Below are 21,919 nucleotides of genomic sequence, written 5' to 3'. Positions count from 1 at the left end.
ACCAGCTATGTGAGTAGCTCTTCTTCCTATTCTTATTTCCATCTCATTTCATCAAATCCAGACTTTTCACCTTAAAGATTCTTGGCCTTTGGTCCAGTTACTGTAATATAATGGGGTTTTTTTTCCTCTTTCCCAAGAAAGTTTTATTTACCGCGCTGTTCTCCCTTCCATAATAAACTTTGTTGCTGTTGTTTTTCTCCACTGAAAGAGCTTACTTGTAGTCTACCTATTGTCTGAATTCTGTTCTTTCAAGTCAGATCTCCTAGAATCTCTTTCAAATTTTTGTCTCAAAACCAGTTTTGTATTCAGAACTGTTCTATTCTGATTAATTCTGAATAGTTGTCTGATCTTTACAGTATCTTAGTCTTAACTATCTAGAGTAGAAGTCAGCAATTATTGTCTTGTGTAAACAGTTTCCTCCACCCAGCTGTTTTTTTCATCCAGCTGTTTTTATTATCTTCTATTGTATTTTGTGTTCTTAATTTTCACTACGAAATGGAGTTTCTGTTTTATATGAAATATCTTAATGTGCTTTGCTTAAAATATGTTCGCCTTCCCAAATCTGAGAAACAGTTATTATCTAATCGAGAAATGCTCAGATTCAATACTATTAGTTCTTCCTAATCTCACCCATCCTTCTAAAAACAAAAAACATTTCATTCTCTCCATGTCTTATACCTTTCTCCTAACTTACCATGTCTTTATTTTCTTGTATTTCTATGAATAAATATGAAGTGTTTTTATTAACATAGTAAGTTGTTCCTCTATTTTTTCTTCCTCTTGAATATTCCATTAAATATGAACCTTAATGCTTTTCATTTCTACAGGTATTAGTTGTTGGGTTGTTTTATTTTTACAGATCTGCTTAGTTTTTATGGTTTGTTTCATTTTTTTAGTTAATGTCTGTTTTTATTCCTTTAAACAAAGTGAAGTATTTGTTTTAGATTCCAGACATTTTCACATTTTAATTCTCTGTGAATCTGATTCAGCTTGGATTTTGTTTTAACTTTCACTCATGATACAGTTAATGAATTCTAACTGGAAACTTGTAGCAATGTTTGGATAAAGTAATGACATGGAAAAATAGAATTTTTTTCTTTATTATACTGACCAGAGCCTCCAGCAAAATGTTGGAGTGCCAAGGAATATGTCCCTGATTACAAAGGAGAAACATTCAGTCTTATGTCTTTGATGATGCACAGATATTTTTGTAAACTTTCTTTAATAGATTGAGGAAGTTCCCTTCTGTTCTTTATTGCTGAGTATTTGTCCTGATCATATTTGATATTAGCAAAAAAGATGTATCCTAAATGTGTTAAGTAGTCATATGGATTATAGAATGTGCTCTTTATTTAGCTGTCAGCAAATCCCAAAGTATAAGCTCACTAAAAGGTGATTCCCCATGAACTTCTTTTTTGTCAGTGTAGATTCATATTTTTCTTTTTTATGTAAATATAACAACTTGTTAAATGGACATTTTAGGCAACAGACTGTAACAACTCTCAATTATTTTTTTACCTCTGAGTGCTGGTTTTAATTTGTTGATATGTGTTTTTGGATAGTAAGTTGTTTGGACTAGCATGTCTGTAGATTGTTTACTCCCAGCAATGTATACTGCTAATGTCTCCAAACAATTATTATTTTTGTTATTTCCACCACTAAGCTTGGCGTCCTATATAGGTTCTGCTGGTCTGTATAGTTTCATATCTGTCAATCAATGATTTGTCAAATATCTCAAGTGAGTAAAACTTCCACTCTCAGCCTGTGGATTGCATGGGTAATTTTTTTTTCCTTTTGCTAAGCCTTTCCAGGTAATCAAGTTCAAAGTCAGTTCTAAATGTGTACATAACTTTCAGTCTTTCCTGTATTTGTGTGTAGCCTTTGTATCCATGCAAAGATGTAGCAAATAGGATCTTTTGAGCATAGAAAGTGATTTGTAGAAGAAAAAGCTCAGTCAAGTAACATCTGAAAACTCAGACTCTAGAAGATACATGATGGATGGCAGTAGAAGATATAACCTCGCTGGGAGACAAATTTCTAACGGCTAAGCAAGTGAGCAGATGAAGCCAAAGCTTCATTTTCAAGACAACCAGCTGCTTGCCAAGACCTTTAATAATGAAATTAGCTTTGATTTTGTCTTGGATGCTCTGTGGTGTATCTAACCATAGTTAAGGACGGATAGATAACAGGATAGACACACAGGAGACATTGCTCCTTAAGATTGAGAGAAAGTGGGTGTGAAAACAGAATAGTCAGACTCTAAAGATAATTGTGAGAATACGAGGAAAGGGGGAGGGGTGGGGGGAATGAGGGAGGAGGTAACAAACAGTACAAGAAATGAATCCATTGCCTAACATATGAAACTGTAACCTCTGTGTACATCACTTTGACAATAAATAAGAAAAAAATAAAGTTAAAAAAAAAGATAATTGTGGCATGAAATTGACAAAATTTGCTACAATTAAAATAAGAGAGGGATTTCGTGGATGTATGTACGTGTGTGTGTGTGTGTGTGTGTGTGTGTGTGTGATCACTGTAGAAGACTTATCAATAAGCTTTGAGAAGGAAATAGCATTTGGAGAAGTAAACAAATGACAACTTAAGCAGCAACCAAAAGCCTACACACACTATTTATGTGAATCATTGGCTAAAGGGCAAAAGTAAAAGAGGAAATACAGGCCTATGAACACAAATCTGGGAGATAAGATAGAATAATAGACATCTACTGTATCCTGTATACTGAATATATGGAGTAGATCCTAAGCAGACATGAGCTGTGAACAGGTTGGAAAAAAATGATTTAATCTAATACTCATAGCCAAACGTTTGAGTGAGGCAGAAACTATATGAAGGTTCTGTCCAACACTGCCATTTCAGCACTCTCATTTTTAATAAAACACTTGGAATTCATCAAAATCCATGAGGTAAAATCAAAATGCTTGAAAGAATATGATTTTGAGTAATAATTCTCCGCAGCTAATGCACTTCCTGTGTGGTAAGTCAGACACTGTGCAGAGACTTTCATTAACTCTGATATCATCAAGGGGTTGTGCAGAAAGCAACGCCTTAAAAACCTAACAGAGAATGGAGCCAAAGTGTTAATGTACCTTTTCAAAGCACTGAGGAACTGAGGAGATGCAAACAGATATCATGACTGGATAAAAGATGAGGGATGACGCACCTTGCCTCTGCTCCACCCTCTGAGGTCCCTTTTTATGTGCGAGATTCTGCGAGTTAATTTTTCCTGTCTATGACATTAAAATGTTTTCAATTGTCAACCACCCAGATTTGCTGTTGAGTATGAATCAGGCCCTTTTTATTTAATTAAGCTAGCTTATCTGTCACACATCATAATTCATTCTGTCTTAATTACTTTTCCATTTCCGGGACCAATCATCCTATATTAATACAAATATGGGGAAAATCTGACTCATTTCTGTACTACAAGAGCACATAATGCCTATCAAATAAGTTCATGTACTTAGAAGGATTTAGAAAGATTCAAAATAGCTTGGTTAAAAAAAAAGTATCATATTCTAACAGAAACTAGAAAATAAACCAGTATTTCATTCATTTGCTTCATGACACCAAATTTATATAAACCCCATCCTTTAACTTGCTAGAGTTTCACATTACATTGCTTTTATTTGTAACTGTTCAGGGATGAATTGTAAAGTGAGAGGCCTAGTAAACATGGAGGCCAGTACCTATTAGCTCATTTTCATCACTGGTAATATGTAGATTTTTTTTCATCACTTACTCATTAATCAATTGAGCATGACTCTAATCATGGGGGTGGAAGCAGAGAATGAGGCAAAAGAAAGTCACCAGTCCCTCTGGGCTCACATCTTTATGGATGAGATGCATGGTAAACAAATCACAATAGAAATGAGCCATGTGAAGAGATTCCAAGCAAGGTAGTAGAAGGTGGCTTGGTATCTCCTACAGGTGAGAGGTCAGAGAAAATCTCTCTGAATAGGTGGCATTGGATCTGTTTGGAGATAGAAAGAGATGGATGAGCTGATCGTAGGCCCAAGCATTCCGGGAAGGAAGCACAGAGTAGGAGTGTAACCCAGGGACCAATATATAACACATAGACCAGTGCCACTATGGTGTCATGAGCAGGGAACGTGATAAAAGAGGGACTTAGGGAGAAACAGCATCTAACCAAATGAGTGTGGACTTTGTTCCAGGTTGCACAAAGAGCTACTAAAGAGTTTGAAACAAGGCAGTTATATAATCAGGTTATTAAAAAAAAAAAAGATTAATCTGACAGCTCTGTCATATGGATTGAAGGAGGCAAGTCTCCAGAAAAAGACATAGATTTCAGATGAGAGAGGGGGGTAGGTTGCACCTACTTATGGAGGTGGGAGAAGTAGAGTTAATTTATGCTTTAAGAGATAAGAATGGGAGAACTTTTTGGTAACTTGGCTGATTAAGAATGTGTAATATACAAAGGGTAAACAAATGCAGTGGTGGTACTCACTAGACACTATGTTGAAAATACAACTTGTGGGTGAGATGGGAGGGAAAAACTGAGAGAGAGCAAGGGAAGGGTGACATTGTCCAAAAGGAAATGTACTCTTTGCCTGACTTATGTAACTGCAAAACTTCTGTTTTCTTAGCATTTTCAAATTTAAAAAAATAATAATAAAGAATATATAAAATATATTAAACAGCAAGAGAACAAATAATCTGAGCAGCAAATGGGCAGTCCAACTGAACTGAACAGAGATAGCCTTGCAAGAAGAAATACAAATGGCCAAAAGATATATGAAGCAATGTTCCTTTGGCTGTGAAGGAAATGCAAACCAAAACCACACTGATTCACCCTCCCTCAGGTCAGAACGACAGTCATCTAGAAAACAAACAACAAATGCTGGAGAGGATTCAGGGAAAGAGGGTGGATGGTACCTCATACTCCATTGGTGGAATGTAAACTAGTGCTGCCTCTGGGGAAACCAGTATGGAGATTCCTCAAAGACTAAAATGATCTACTAGACATAGATCTTCCTGATGACTCCACCATACTACTATTGGGCACATCTCCAAAGCAGAGACTCTACATATCCATGTTTATTGCAACACTGCCCACACTAGCCAAACAATGGAATAAACCAAAGTGCCCAACAAGAATGAATTTCAAAAGAGATGTGATGTATGTATACTATGGAATGTTACATGGCCATAATGAAAATTGAGATGTCATTTGGGGGAAATAGGTGTCACTAAGGGACATCATATTCATCAAAACAAACTCAAAAACCAAAATATTTTGTTTTTATTCATATGTGGTAGCTAGACATAAAAGATATATATGGATATACTATACATATATATGCATAATTATTTACATGGTTAAACATAAAATATAAATCAAGGAGGAAAATGTAATTCAGGAGGAAAAGAGAAGATAATGGAAAAAGAAAGGGTGAATATCTTTGCAACACATTGCAAGTATATACAAGGGCAGCATAGAGAAACACACTGAAATCTATTAACCAATAAGAAGTGGCAGGTGAGAAATTCTGTAGGTAGGTAGGGACTAAGGGGATGAGGGTATGCTGATGAAGAGAAAAAGGAGATTAAATACTGGCGAAATCAAGTATTTGAAACTATGAAAATGAAACAAGAAAGCTAATTTTAGGAGGGAAGAGCAAGGAATGTAATAGAGAGAGTGAGACTGTAAATGTGTGGATAGGAACAAAGCAATCTCCCCCAGCCTCGCGCCGTATAACTAATATAAGCTAGTAAGGAGTATATAACAGAAAAGCATCTATTAAGGATACTCATCTTTATTTTTTATTGTATTTTGTGATGCTAGAGATGGAATCCATGGCCTCCTGGATGCTAAGCAAGTACTCTACCACTGAGCTACATACTCCAACCCTAACTTAGAGTTTTCTTTTAATTCACAGGATTTTCACATCCCCTAACCACCTCATATAGTAAGTGAACTCACTTTCCAAAAGCTGTTTATTTTCACAGTCGCATATCCCATGTCATGGCTTCCTGGATTCCATCCTGGTTCTTCAAGTCTATGGCCATATGACATGGACAAATCTACTAATTCCTCTGCCCTTCAGTTTCCTCCAATAAAAGCACAATAATAATTTTACCTATTTCATAGGTTGTCATCACTCAGAAAATACACGTGAAAGTGCTTAGCCCACAACCAGTAAATGTTAGTGACTATACTATCATTCTGTCTTTTCCTCCTCACTATTGTAATCTAGGACTCCATAGAGCCATCATAACACTATTTTTATAAACTAGAAATTTGTTTCTTTTGTCAATCTATAATTACTTCATTGATAGATACTAATTTTTATAATTTCATAATACTAGTCCCTGTCTAATATATTTCCTATGTGGTAATATTTTCTAACGACCCCTTTTGGTTTTGGACTTTAAAAAATATGCTAAGACCTTTGAAAGATAGTTTGACTATGATCAGCTTTATTTTTAAAGTTAATGTTTTAAGCTTTTTAAATGGGGCAAGAGAGGATGGATGTCTGATACCAGATTATATAAATTATATAAAAGCTTAGTGTAAGGTCCTCTCCCTGAGGGCTACATGCAGATGCCCCCACCTCATTAAGTCTCCACCCAGTTACCTGGGTAACCTGCAGACCTGGAGGCAGTTACCTCCCCTTTCCCTGAGGTCACCTCCTAATCCACCTGGCCACACCCCTTGCCCCTGCCCTAGATATAAGGCAGGGCTGTGTGGGAACGCTCTCCCTCTCTCCCTCTCTCCCTCTCTCCCTCTCTCCCTCTCTCCCTCTCTCCCTCTCTCCCTCTCTCCCTCTCTCCCTCTCTCCCTCTCTCCCTCTCTCCCTCTCTCCCTCTCTCCCTCTCTCCCTCTCTCCCTCTCTCCCTCTCTCCCTCTCTCCCTCTCTCCCTCTCCCTCTCCCTCTCCCTCTCTCCCTCTCTCCCTCTCTCCCTCTCTCCCTTCTCTCTGGCCAGGGATCATCTCGGCCACAGGCCAGCAGTTTGGTAATAAACTTTCTCTCCTGCCTGAATACCGTGTGGTGTTCTCCTTTACCTACTACCTACCTTAAAAAACCTAACAGTACACTACTTCTGGCAGTGCCATGATACCATAGGACCCACTCAACTTGCTCCTGCTGTCTGCCCTTTGTGTTCTGGACCATGTTGGCTCTAAGGTGGGAAAGTCCTTATTTTGTAGTTAAAAGTTAATCTGAAGCCTTATATTCCTCTGACTCTCCCATTTCCCTGTGAACTCTGGCGCCTACCACTCTGCCAGGCTCCAACTTCATCTCAGACTCATGTGACTGGTTATTTGTTTCTTAATATAGGCTTGGCAACAGTAGGAAAATAGAATAGGTCCACACAGCATGTGGTTATGTTTTCATGAAGAGATGTGCTGGAGAATAACAAGACAAGTATTTTAAATTGCTGTTCTTGCTATAAACATAGTATACAGATGTTTCATAGTGGTATCTGGTATTGAGGTACATTTAGCCAATGATATCTTTCATGAGATAACACATTCACATGATCTGTCTGTCTCTGTGTGTGTGCGCATACACACACGTGCGTGGACACTTATGCATATAACACTTGCCTCAATCCTGGGGCTTGAACTCAGGGCCTGGGCTCTATCCCTGAGTTTCTTTGTGCTCAAGGCTACTCCTCTACCATTTGAGCCACAGCACCACTTCCAGCTTTTTCCGAGTGGTTTACTGAAAATAAGAATCTCATGGACTTTCCTGCCCAAGGTGGCTTTGAACCACAATCCTCAAATCTCAGCCTCCTAAGTAAGTAGGATTAGCGATGTGAGCCACCAGAGCCCAGCTGACTTAATTTCTTTTGTTTGTTATTTGCATCAGTGGGTTTACAATGGGATTTCATTTCTACATATTCTGTATGCATACACAGTACCCACAGACTAACCCCTGGTCCCTCTCATTCTTCTCTTTAACCTTCTTCTCAAACTGTCTCAACAAGTTTCAGTGTTCTACTTTCTCTTGCATACATAAACTGTTTCATCCATATTCTCTCTTCTTCATTCTCTTTTCTCACTCTTGGTTTTTAAACTTTGTTTTTCCCATTTTAATAAAGTTAGTTGACTGGTCAGGAGTCACAACTCCCCCTTAGAAAGAACCTTAGAGTGTCAGTCACCATGAAGGAGGAGAATCTTATCACTGAACCACACAGAAGACTTTGCCATCTCTCCCTGTTCAAAATAAAACACATGATGCTTATTCTGTCTGTCTTCTGGTTTCAAGTTCTTTGTTTCTTTTTGTGTCTTTTAAATGACAAGATAAAAGAATACTTCATTTCTGACTTGATGTAGCTTGTATAAAACAGTTCCTATCTCTGAGAAGCATAAAGGTTCTAAGCCCAGGCTAGGAAATGTTACTTCATTAAAACCACTGACCTATTGAGTAGGATCTATTGGCTTTCAGTGTCTTTTTTCACAATGTGTGTCTCTTAATTACTGCACAGATCTTATGAAAGCTGGCTGAATTTTGAAATAAAAAAGAAACTTTATTACTTCTATTATTGCTCTCATAAATAATGATATAGTCCAGATATTTTTGTAAATCAATAAATAACCAACATGTCAGTATGTGCTAAAACCTTCCAGCTCCTTCGATTTCCTCCAAAGATGGTGTAGCCATGGCTTTTGAAGAGTTTGATGTATACACATAAAAAGCATGAAGGATCACCCCTGAGTTCTCAGCCCCACTGGCCACACACAGCTGAGCAGTTGGGTTTTCCTCCATCCTGTGGCTTTTTGTGCATGCCCACCAGATGGGTCTCTGAGCAAACAAATAATTCAGCATTTCACAAGTTAGCATCCCAACTCACCTACATTAATGATAATATATATGCTTTCCGGTCTCTCCCCCCCCCAAAAAAAGATATGTATTTGCACATGTTTACTTTCCTTTTGTTTGCTTTTCTTCTGCAGATACAGGAGCAGAAAGGCAGGCACTAAGAGAAAATGTGTATCCTAAACTAAGAGAATTCTGCAGAGAGAACTATGGATTGGAATTTCAGGTAACTAGATTACTAATTTTATTTTTAATTATGTCAGCTGAATTTTTATTGTCACAATTTGGATGTTATGACCAAAGACCAAAGCTTAAGCTCTGAGAAACTTCATTTCTTTAAGCATGAGGCAAAAAGGAAATGTTGGAAAATGAAAATCAAATATTTAGTCATTTTCAATGCCTTGTGTTTTAGTTCTGTGCTTCTTGGACCCTGCCTGGTGTTGGCCCATCTTTTTCCTCAATCTAAATTAATTTTCTTAGTTCATCATCACTACTATAACAAAACGGTGAAGGCTGCTAAGTATCTATCTGTTTTGAAACATAAATTATGGTCCCTAAGAAGATTCTGCATGTCTAAACAGGACCAACTTTCTCAAAGTACTTCCTTTCAACAGATTAGCCAACACTTGCTTTCTCTCTACCTTTTGGGTTTCATTCATATTTTAAAATATTTGATAGGTGTTAAAGTATTCCAGGCCCTTAACATTTACCAAATTGTGTGTAGTGTCCTTCAAAGATAGCCACTCTGCACATAACTGCTGAAATTCATGAGCCCTGGCATTTTACACACCATTGATTATACCACCTAATAGAAAAGTACTGAAAACATGGGATGTGATTTAGACATCTGAAACTTGAAAAATGTAAATGGATCCTGCAACAGATAATATTATTTATTCAGAGCTTTTCAGCTTTCTTTACCCTGGAAGTCTTAACTACTTGATGTTACTTCGATGATATGTCCATATGTCAAATAATAAATACATAATAAAAGTCTTGGGGTACAAGAATATACAATGAACCATTGCCAGTAGAAGAAAATTTCCTTATATATTTACTTCTTATCTACATAATTTATCTCAGTATGCCCTATGAAGGCTTCTGATACAAAGTAGAAAATATTTGCCTCTAAATGGCTTCCAGCTCAATGCATATCAGTCAGCAATGGGCAGTTGTGACCCACACATTGAATATTTTCTCATAAGTCACCATTAACTTGATAAAGTGGGAATCTAAATGAAATTCTTTGTCCTGAATTTAGCAATGACTTCTCTGAGGGGTCTGGTTCTACTGATAAGAGGATCCCAATTGTTAAAAAAAAAAAATTCTATTCTGTCAATATTTCCAAAGCCTTCAACACTCCATAGGAACTCAGTTACCATAGTGGGAAAAATATGCTCAATATTAATCCTGTTTTTTAGTTATTTTGCATCATTTCTGTCAGCAGACACAAGAAGTTGTTGAGCTACAGAGAATTCTCCAAGAAACACAATATTGTGGAGGTAATTGGGATTGGCTAAAATAGAAAACTGGAAATGAAAAGCACATTTTCTAAACTAGAAGTGAGCATAGGAAAAGACCAAGATAACCAAGGAAAACTGCAGAAGATGAGGCCAGTAGAATAAGCTGATAGCAAGGACTGTTCTGGGTAGGTAAATACAGCGTTGACACAGATGTGAACCTGAGGCCTGGAGCAACTTTACCTACCATCCTGTATTCCAGTGTCTAAGCCAGGCATGGCAACTGCTTCTGTGTATGAGACTGTATTTAAAGTTAAATATGCATGGCTGTGTTTGCTTGACAGGAGTTCAAACAGTACCCAAATCTTCTAAGAATGTACTTCTAGTATAGTTTTGTGAGACATCATTTATAGATCTTCTCCAGGAAGGTATGTTTTCTAGGAGACTGTTCTCTCTCCTCAAATATAGAGCCAGACACTTTAAAAGAAACCACAGCATTCCAAATTTCATCTTTGCTTATGCATTGAACCCAGGGAAGGATACATTTCTGGGGTCCTGAGTCACACCAATCTATTTTGTGTCCTTTTGACTCTCTATGCCTTTGCTTATGCTAGTCACCCCTAAGATGGTGTTCATTCCTAAGACTCTTCCATCTGATTTCTCATTGCTCCCCCTCTTGCTTGCCCAGTGTCCTGATTACTCATGTATGTGCTGCTTTTGGCCCTTGGCTCTTCACACCTTTCCACCTTAAGAATCTTGCTCTAATTGTGCTCTCTGCCCGTTAGGCCTCCTCTGGCAACCCCAGAGATACTTCCTTTATAACATGCTATGCTGTTTGAGTTCCTTACATGACATGTGTCAAGGGCAGATATTTTTCTTGTTTATCTGCATATTGGCTCCTTTATTGTCTTTCTTCCAGTATATTACAAGTTCCATAAGTACAGGTACTCATTTGTCCTCATAAAAGCTACATTCTTGGTGCTAGCCTGGTGTCTGACACATAGGAAGACTCCTATGAAAATATATTTATATACTCAATAAATATTTAATATTTATTGGATGAATATCTGAATTTTAAAGTGAATGACAACTCATTCTAAACATTACTCCCTTAGTAAAAATCTTTTCTGATCACTTTTATCTCTCCCAGGATATGCCAGGTGCCTTCCTTATTGGTCTCCTAACATCACCTGTGCATAGTAACTAATCGTTCATTTAGTTCATTCAAAAAGAGTGTTCGGAGCCTGTCCACACACCAAGCAACATCCTAAGTACTAGGGCTGTGGGAGCAAACCCATACAGATCCTCTTCTTTGCAGCTCCCAATTGTGGAGGGAGGCAGATTATAAGCTAACTTATTGACCATAAATCCATCTTTTAAGTAAAAGCTTTTAGGAAAAGTAGAGCTGAGTGAGAGGAGTTAAGGGAGGCCAGATGGTCAGATGAACTTAGTGATCAAATGATGTTTTAGCAGAGATCTGTGAAAAGTGACAAAGAAAACCATGCAGAGGTCAAGAAGAGAGTAAAAAAAGGGTCCAAGGTTGTGTGTGTATGTGTGTGTGTGTGTGTGTGTGTGTGTGTGTGTGTGTGTGTGTGTGTTTAGGACAGCAAAGTAACTAAATATGAGTAGAGTAGATGACATTAAACTCAGATCATCTGGGACCTTCTGGGCCAACATTGAGGACATAGAACTTTGCCCAATGAAAAAGGAAAGAGTGGGGGGACAGGAATGACTTTTAAGAGGCTTGCTCACATGTTCTGAGTAGAATGGAAGAGAAAGAAATGTAGAAGCAACCAGATTATAGAAGTAAGAGGCAAGCATGGTGGAACCTACTCTGAGCATTGGAGAGAATGAGACCTCATCTGGCTATCTCAATATGGCTTCATCTGACTGTCTCTAATGACTATATTTGTGTCTTATTCTACTAATCCCAAATGTCAGACAAATAGCTAGCCACACTAAGCCATTGGATAAAATTATTATAAGATTAGGTTGGTAGACTATGGAGTTACATTTGCCCATCTGGCAAACTATTTTGTAGTATTTTCTTTAGTTTTTTTTTTAATTTAAACTAAGATGTTTAATGAAAATGTACCACACTGATTATGTGAACCTTAATTCTGTATGTGATCTGTAGAGAAAGTGATTTCTCAGAACAGAACAACAGTGGAAAGAACACCAAGGTCTCTCAAAGCAAATTCCACCCACGAGTTGTGAAACAAATGATGGTGGACCAACAGGTCATTTGATTTCCTAGTGTGCACTAAGTACTCCTAGCTACAAATAAGAGGACAGAAAGTAACTCAGGATGAATGAATTGAGAATAATAAAGACAAGTCAGGCCAAAAGTACGTGATACATGACCCAAGGAATACTGGGCTTGTGGTTCAATCCACCAACATCACCTGTTCTTGCTTTCAAATCTCCTCTTCAAGGCTACTCCCTACCCCAACTCATTCAAAAACAGAATGAACAAATAGTGCTTTTCATTGTCTTCAGTGGTTTTGCTTTCTGCTTCATGCTGCTTGGTCAGAGTTATTGAGGAAGAGACTAATTCTTGTTTGTTTTTGAAGTCCTGGAATGGAGTTTGCCATTGAGTGGGTTTAGGAAAGGGTGGCCCACACCATCACCCTCCATGAAACTTTATGTACAGCCCCACAGAGTGTCTTCTTTAGCCTCTGCTTGGTCATTCAGTTCTTTTGCTTAAAGACGTTAATGGCTGATGTCAGCAGGGTCTCTTTAACATGAGTCCTTGCTTTGTTTATCATCTACTCTTTACAATACAAATAGTCATTTATGATTCTCAAACATATTCCTCACTCCTACTTTATGCATTCAAAAAATACCCACAGCCACCTGGTCCACTAAGCCAAGAATAAACTTAGTTTAGGCAAGGCTGTCTAAACGAAGTATTTAATGGATCTAGGTGCTTAGGGCATCTCCACTTTGAAAGGAAATTTCAGTTGAATTCAGCCACTCATGGAGAGTATCTTCACAGACAGCTTCTCTAGTAGACATCTGATATTTATCCTATCTCCTCATAGGCACTGAAGTTCACAAACCTTAGCTTTCTTCACCTCTAAAATATAGTAAATCTCAAAGAGCTTCCAGTTCTAGCTCCATAAATATTTCTCCATCCTGTGCCCTTTATTCAAGTCAGCTTGACCACCACCCTAATCATTTATCTTTTCTTCTCCTCATTAAGACCAACCCTTCTCCTACCTCACCTCCTGAGTCCCCACTCTACAGGTCACTTCAGTGGTATCTCTGACACTTTTTTCTGCATTCTATGTTACTCAAAACCATGTGTGAATGTCTCCTTTCCATGTACTGCCGTGGAGCCCACATCCTTCTGCCCTCCCCTGTTGGCAGCCCGGTCTCTGCCTTTCTGAAGGGTGGAACATTCATTTCCACAAATGTATTGTCTCTTTTCCAAGAGCTCTCACTCCCGTGGGACCCTCTGACTGGGTGCCTTTAGACTTCCCCTTAAATTTCTCATTTAAGAAACAAAGAATGTTCTTTTTTGAGATGTTATAATGTTTTATTCCTATCCTGTAATAGAATATCATCCTGGCTTTAATTACTGTTTAAATTTTTCCTCTCCATTATATTCTAGAAGATCTTTACAAGTCAGCAGTCATGTCATTTCTTCCTATGGCCGGTATATTTTGTAATACCTGGATCATCCTACATATAAAACAAAGACTGGTTGGTTGAGTAATGAGTAAGACATAGACACTGAGAATCTAGACTCATGTTATGGAAAAGAAATACCATGTGAATTCCAAATACAAGCCATGTGTGACATTTGAAACTCTTCTTCTGATCACATTTGACACAGGAAAAGCAAAAGAGAATATTTTATTTACTATAATCCTTTAAGCCAATGTTTCCAAGACATATAATCGAGATAAAACTTATTCATGAGGTATGATTTATTTTTCATCTTATTTCCATCCTGTGTTTCAAAAAGTGATATGCAGTTTATATGAACAACACATCATGATTTGGACTGACCTCATTTCAGGTACCGGACGCCTGTATGTGGTCAGTGGCTTCCAGATTGGACAATGTACTCTAGATGGCATAGATCCTGGTAGTGTCACTCTGACAGAAGCCAGCCTGATTGTCCAGTGCCGGGAATCCAAATGAGAGCAACAGAGCACTTGACGACCAGGAGCTATCCATACATTTAAAAGAAAAACAGAAAATGATTAAGAAAACAATGCTTCCACCTATTCAAATAGTCACTTTAAAAAAAATGGTCACTCTCAGATACATGAAGAGGTGGTGCAATCTGAAATAATTGTATGTGATTTTCAAATGTATTGTATGACTCAGTAACTAACAGCTACCAGGCAAGAAGACTATGACATATTCTGCCCTTTATTTGTACTAATACTTGAAATGATTTGAAATCAAGAGAGGCACATGGTGGGGAATTCAAACCCAATGGTTCCTAAATCTTGATACCCCTTGTCTTGTAGGGTGCCATTTGTTACCTTTTACACTTTCATTAAATATAGCTTTCCAAAGTAATTTCCCCCATATGTCTTCGTAATTAAGTGTAATGACTTGCTCTCCCAAGGAGATCTCCCGTGTTCTGGCTCTAGCCCTTCTCCTTCATTCTGACAGGCCAGCTGTCTTCCTAGGCATGTAGAAAAATGTGAGAGGAAAACCTGCTCCCACCAGCAGGGTCATCTCCCCCATCCATGCTGTCTGTCTCGAATGACATTGTGATGACATGCAAAGTACCAAGGGGATGGCTGCCCTCAACCCCTGTGATGGTGTGTGGTTGTTATCACTAAGGCTTCATCAGGTTTCCTTTGGCATCACAAGGCCACACTTGTCCTCTTTACCTTTTTCTCTAAACCTGTAGTTAGGGTACCATCTTCTCAAGCTACTATCTGTATAGAATTCTCTCCTGTATATAGCATCTCTAACTCTCTCCACTCCATAAATGCATGAGGATAATTCTGTTTGGAATGTTAATGTGTTCAAAGCCAAATTTGTCTTCCCCTTTTTCTAGTATGCTGACTGCTTACTGTTGCCCAGTCCTCAAGGCTTCAACGTTTTTGGCTCATAGTTAGTTCATTCTTCCATCCTTTATTACCTAGATTGAAGCTGCTAGTGTTCCCTTCTACTCATCTGCTACAGTGTTTCTTAGAAGCTTGCCCTTTTTTTGTTCCATTTCACATGTCTATGTCTTTGTTTGGGCTTCTGTTTCTTAATACTTGAATGACTAAGCAACCTTTCTTCTGGTCTCCAATATGTGCCCTTCATTCAAGTCTGTGTTACTCTCTTCTTGATTATTTCTATAGCAACCCTGATTATTTACCTCCATCTTGTTTTCTGTTTTTATCCAGGCTGTACAAGCTCTCACACTTCCCAGATTTCATTTCTAACATGTATGATTTTTTATTTTTGCCAGTACTAGAGTTTGAATTCAGGGTCTTGTGGGTGTGTGGTTTCCTTGCTCAATTGGCTTTCTACCCCCTCACCTCAAGCTTGACTTATTGATGGTTAATGAAATGAAGTCTAATGATGCCTATGCTGGCTTCAAACCATAATCCTCCAGATCTCTAACTCCTGAATAGCTAGATATTATGAAGGAAAGCTTTGCTGGATACACTAATTTAAGTTGACAATTCTTTTCTTTCAGGACTTAGATCACATTATTCTATCCTCTCCTGAATTTAGAATTTATGCTAAGAAATCTGCTGTTATTTATTTGGAACGTTTTATTATTATCTTCAAATAGCCGTACAAGGGTATTCCAATTTAGCATGCCCAGCTATGCATATAATACATCTTCCAGACTTCACTTCAATTCACTTCCTTTGTTGTGGTGTTGTTGACTTTTGAGGAAGACATGTTGTCTCGTGCGATTTCTTTATGTTACTGATTGAAGGTATAACTCTTTCATGGATTCAAGTTGGAGATGACATGATGTTTTGGTAAGACCAGGTAGTGACTGGTTTGTGGTGAATATCCTGGGATCTCAGATGTGGAATCTAATGGTCAATTCCAGTCAGTGAGAGAAAGATCAGGTGCCAGAGCACAGGAGGCAAGCATTCCTCACCTGCCTGGTGCCATTTCAAATCACCCACAAAGGCTGCTCATTCTTTGAAGATGCAAAGAAGAAATAAAAACAATGGAGAAAGGAAGAAAATAACCTTTGATTTTCATTGACTTTTCATGGCTTCCTGTTCCTCACTACCAGAGACATTCTCTATAAAATCAATATTCAGGGCTGGGAATATAGCCTAGTGGCAAGAGTGCCTGCCTCGGATACACGAGGCCCTAGGTTCGATTCCCCAGCACCACATATACAGAAAACGGCCAGAAGCGGCGCTGTGGCTCAAGTGGCGGAGTGCTAGCCTTGAGCGGGAAGAAGCCAGGGACAGTGCTCAGGCCCGGAGTCCAAGGCCCAGGACTGGCCAAAAAAAAAAAAAAAAATCAATATTCATCTTACAGAAATATGGTAAAGAATTAGGTGACTGGAATCACATTTCAATGTAATTGATGGGTATAATGTTGGAGTAGCACATACTGATGCTGTTTTGATTTAGTGTCATACCACATGTGATGTCATTTACAAAGTTGAAGTAAAAACAGCACAAATTATTTTGTATGTACTAAGATTCATATTCTGAACCTAAAGATTGCCAGTTCTGTAACTAGGCACATCGTCTGATCTCTTTGATATAAGTGAATGGGTTTGTGATTATCTTCTAGGATTATTTTAAGAATTAAATGAAAATGAACTATATAACTTGGGGGGCGAGGCCAGGAGGGGAAAAAAACTGGAAGAAAATGAGAAAGGGGTGACACAGTCCAAAAATAAATGTATTCATTCGTTACCTGACTTATGTAATTACAACTCCCCTGTACGTTACCTTTACAATAAAAATAAAGGTCTGGGACAAAAATGAAAATAAAAAAGAATAGAAAGGCAAAATAAAAAAGAAGTGATACAACACCAAGTGTCTGGGACACAGACAGTACTCACCAATGTAAACTTCCTTGTTTCACACTTTTTCAATTCTTTCTTCTCATCAAGAACTCAGTGGACATAAATAACTCATATGCCCTTTTCTTTTGGCTTTATGAATATAGTAAAAGATCTTTGGCATCTGAGAGTCCATTAGTATCTGGTACAAAAAGAATATGAATGGGAAAAATAATCAGGAAATATTTATTTTCTTACATATATGATGGTATGATACAGCATGAAAACAACAACAAAAACAACAAAAAAGATCAGAGGTTGTGACCTGCCTGTGTTGCTATAGCAGAACACCTGATATTGAGTAATTATAAAAGAACAGAATCATTTTCTCACATATATAGTTGGGGAAAGCTAAAACCAAGGTGCCAATCTCTGCTTCCAACATGGCACCTAAAACACTACATTCTCCAGGTAGGAGAACTGCTATGTCTATACCTGACAGAAGGTGGGAGGACAAAAAAGGGAAATGCCCTCTGTCCATGGGAACAGAGTTCTCCTGACCTATGCACTTCACAGACCCCACCTCTCAACACTATCACGTGGTTGGGTTGGGTTTGTCTGCTCAGTAATCTCAAACACAGTTTTCTCCCTGAGAAACACATTGTTGGCTTTGAAATGGACACTGTTTGTTGGGATGCCCTTGGTCCTTTCTCCACACTGTCAATTAATTCTGTTTATCATGAAGATGCTTCTGTCTACAGGGAAAGGCACAGCTCTTCTACACGTCATTGCACTCAAGCCAGGGCTCAGATTTGTTCAGTCACTTCACATATCAGAGCTGTCCATCAAAGAAGCCTGGACAGGCAAGCCTTACCAAGTGGTAGTCACTGGAAGTACTGCAAACATTACATCATCTGTCTCTTGTCCATGTGAGAAAGCCAGCTTACAAAAGGAGGTAGCAACATAAGCAAGGACAGTAACACTGATAATAGACTAAAGAGAAGGAAAGTATGCTATAGTGGACCTTCACAAATACTGGCCTACAATGTCTGTTGCTCTTACAGAATTCTCAGACTTGGCTTCTCTAAAACAGTCCTTTTTTTGTACTCTGTCCTCTTCCTAATATTCCTTCTTAATATAGAATGGTAACACTGTAGGAAGATTCAGAATTTACTGTAATAGCTCTACTATGCTGAGCATTCATTCCTGCTGAATTGTGATTGTTTGACTACCTCCAAACAGTGAAAATGACCTGTGAAGATTAGTCCTTCAATAAACAGTATAATATATAATACCCCCCCCCATTTCATGTGACATTTAAATTCTGAGCACAGAGTAGCTAATTTTTTTTCTCCATGTTCAAAAGGGCATTTTACAGGCGAGAACATTTTAAAAAGTGGGGATAGAGTAAAAGGAATCCTCATTAAGAGATGCCTTTTGTTAGCCTAGACCCTTAAAACATAACATCCCCAGTTTTTTCATCTACAAAGTAAATAATTTTTATTTCCTATCTTAATTTCCAGCTCTTAAAATTTATGATATTATGACCTTTCCATACTATGTAAGTACATCAAGTCATATTTCTATCTTTCTGTGTGTTAAAATGATTTTCCAGGCAAATCAACCCAAAAGTAGCTAGACATGTCTATACTCATATCTAAAATAGACTTCAAATCAAAATTTTCTGAAGAAACCAGGTAGTTAACATCATATTAACCAAGAACAATCCACCAAGAGCATAAAACATTTGTTAACATTAATGCACCAAATGTCTATGGATACAACTGTTAAGTTATTGAACTTAAAACATTCAGTTAGACATTAACATAATAGTAGTGGGAGACTTCAGTACCTTATTCTCACCAATAAGCAGGTCATAGAGGCAAAATCAACAAGGAAACCTCAGAATTAATGATAGCACACACAAAATAGACTTGACAGACATCTAAAGAGTTTTTCATCCAAAATCTACAGAACCCACATTCTTCTCAGCGGCTTGATGCAGTTCTATTTTTCTCCTCCTCTGCCCCTCCAAGACTAGACAAGGCCGTTGACCTTGGCAACATCTACCCCAGATCTCCAAGGACTTTTTAAAGCATTTGGTCTCTAGAGCTCCATTCATTCATTTCACAGACATTCATTGAAGCTTGGCTCCACACCAGGCAGATTCACAAGTGCAGCAGAAACCACAGTATTAGAAATACTATAAGCCATTTAACCAGCATGGCCCTGACTGCGAGGTGACCCATGTGCTCTAGGCATACATTATGAGAGGGATTAAGTCCTCCACCTGTCTAGAGTCATCAGGAAAGTTCATGGAGTAACCAGTGCCTAAACCAAATCCTGAGGGGAAATGGCCAAATAAAAAAGGGAGATATTTCAGACAGAAGACTAATCTGGAAGAGAACTTAAACAGTATGTCAAATTTACTACCTGACAGGCACTGACACAGAAAGGATTGTAAAATAGCAGATTTGAAGAGCCAGTCTTCAAATGCCACTGCTCTTTCTTATTATCTGTGTCACTGTGGGCATGTTGCTTGACTTCTCAGTGCCCCCGTTTTGCATCTGTAAAATAAGAAAAATAGTTCTATCTGCTCTCTAAGCTTAAGAAGGAAGTTATTCTATGTAGTCTCTTTCTGAGTAAAAAGAAATCCTTGCTACATTGCTGCATCATGGTGAGTGGATGGAATGGAGCAAGAACAAAAGGATAGATACCTGTACACCCAAACACAAGGGCTGAGGAAATTCTAGTGACGGGTAGGAACAAAAACTAACCTCAGTTTTCCACTCAAGCATGTTGTTTGCTTGTGTTTGAGTGTTCCACCATTCAGCCTGCTTCAAGCTCCTTTGTTCAATAAGCATTAACTCGCTGAGCACACTTGGCACAGTTGCACAGCAGCTCCTGCTTGCTGCTTCTGCTCTGTCTCCAGGAACTCTCAGTCCCTTTCATCTGTCTCCATGAACCTGAAGCCCTGAAAGTAAGAGGTTTCGCCCAAATGCAGCATTCTTCCTTACCATGAATACTTTTTAAGACTGGAGCAGCATGTAGGACACCAGGGTCTGAGCCATGAGTTGTCTTAATGAAACTTGAGATAAAGCACCATCTGATGGCATATTGGTAGACACTCTCTTTCTGGTAATCCCATATAATCCCCCTACCCCCGGCCAGTCAGTGGTTGTAAGGAGACTGTAGGGCCTTCTCTTTCCAGACAGAACTGCTAATTCTAGTCTTTTCCCCATATAATTCTTTGTTATATATCTCTTGAGCTAGAAAATTATTGCAGGTGATATAAAGTCAGCATTTGCAGTAGTTCTAGTAGAAGCATAGAACCTGGATGTTGTATTAGGAACAGTGCATCTAGAGAGGGTTGCTGTCTCCAGAGAGAGAACTACTGCCTGTTTAGTTCATAATTACCAGTGATAAGCTGAATCCTCTACACACGGCCTGAGTTTTAAGAGCCTTCTCTGATTTCTTGTGTGAAATGAACATCGTAGAAATGCAACCCAAATACTGAAACAACTTCCAATGAGTGCAGTCTTCTGCATTGTGATCTTTGAAACCACTGAATTTGGTACTCTGTACCTGATCTGTGTTTTTAGAGTATTTTTGTTGCTGGCAAAATCTCTAAGAAGAGATTTTGGTTTTTTAAAAAGAGATCATTTTAAAGCTATCCTTTTGTACATGTTAAAGCCAGGGATGCTTTAAGCTAACTAGAATGAAAAAAATTAAGCATGAAATGAATAGAAAGGAGTGGCCTAAGTAACGGAAGCCTCATTGGGGCAATTACACCGTGTACCATTGTAGTAACTCAGAAAAGTAGTCTCCTTTTAGTCTTGATTTGTTTTTACACTATACCACTCATATCATCTCTACACATTTACAGTTACATTCATAAAGTTCCCTACAGTGAGGGACAGTTTATAAAGAAACACTTTGATCAATATGTATGTTCAACAGTTATTTCTGAGGACTTGGCTGTGAGGCCACTATGAATTCAAATTAGATTGTCTTAGTTTTGGGGTGCAGTAACTTGTTTGTTACTTTATTGTTCTGTAACTTTGATATTTAAATGATTACAACTTACTGCTAGGGGTAAGGGTAGGATTTGCGAGAGACTTTTTATCTTTGTTTTGTTTTCAAATCAATCCAACCCACCCTAATAATCATGATAAAATGGCTTCTGTATGGATTTTTTTAAAACACATGAGATAGTTTTGTTTTTTAAAAAAGATAAAATCAAATTACTTTCCTCAGCTTTTAAGCTTGAATGATGAAATAAGTAAAGGCACATAAAATGTGCTGTCAACAAGTTAGTATTCCAATAAATAGCAAATTAGATTCCAGTGTCTGCAGTGCCCAGACATTAGGCTAAAAGCTAAACTTAATTTTTTTAAGTATATAATAAATCTTGTCTTCTTCAGCACTTTATGTTCCAAATGTTTTTCCACTTATCAATCCTGTGGATATATGGCATATATATGCACCCAAAAAGATGCTTTGTGTTTCACAGGTTAGGTGTCCTATTCATTACTTTCCTGTCCTCACAATTGCTTGATTTCATCCTTTCCTATTATTTCTGCCTATAAAGACATGTGGGAAAGAGCGGTGTGGTGGGAAAGAGCGGTGTGGTGGCGAAGCGCTGGCAGCAGTATATCGAAACAATGCTACTAAGGACCAAGGCATTTAGATTATCAGGGCCC

At 38.2% G+C, this 21,919-nt stretch overlaps 1 protein-coding gene across 1 annotated transcript in view; it reads left to right on the top strand.

Moving 5' to 3' along the window:
* Nwd2 (NACHT and WD repeat domain containing 2) overlaps nucleotides 1-21,919 on the top strand; it is a 122,741-nt gene that overhangs the window by 40,557 nt on the left and 60,265 nt on the right. Inside the window, exon 4 of the mRNA XM_048364122.1 lies at nucleotides 8,942-9,030. Coding sequence (XP_048220079.1) covers nucleotides 8,942-9,030 — 89 coding nt within the window. The remainder of the gene's footprint in view (nucleotides 1-8,941; nucleotides 9,031-21,919) is intronic.

Source organism: Perognathus longimembris, chromosome 16 (genome assembly GCF_023159225.1).
Source record: "Perognathus longimembris pacificus isolate PPM17 chromosome 16, ASM2315922v1, whole genome shotgun sequence".
In the NCBI taxonomy this organism is placed as follows: Eukaryota; Metazoa; Chordata; class Mammalia; order Rodentia; family Heteromyidae; genus Perognathus; species Perognathus longimembris.
This window is presented reverse-complemented; position numbering and strand designations above follow the sequence as displayed.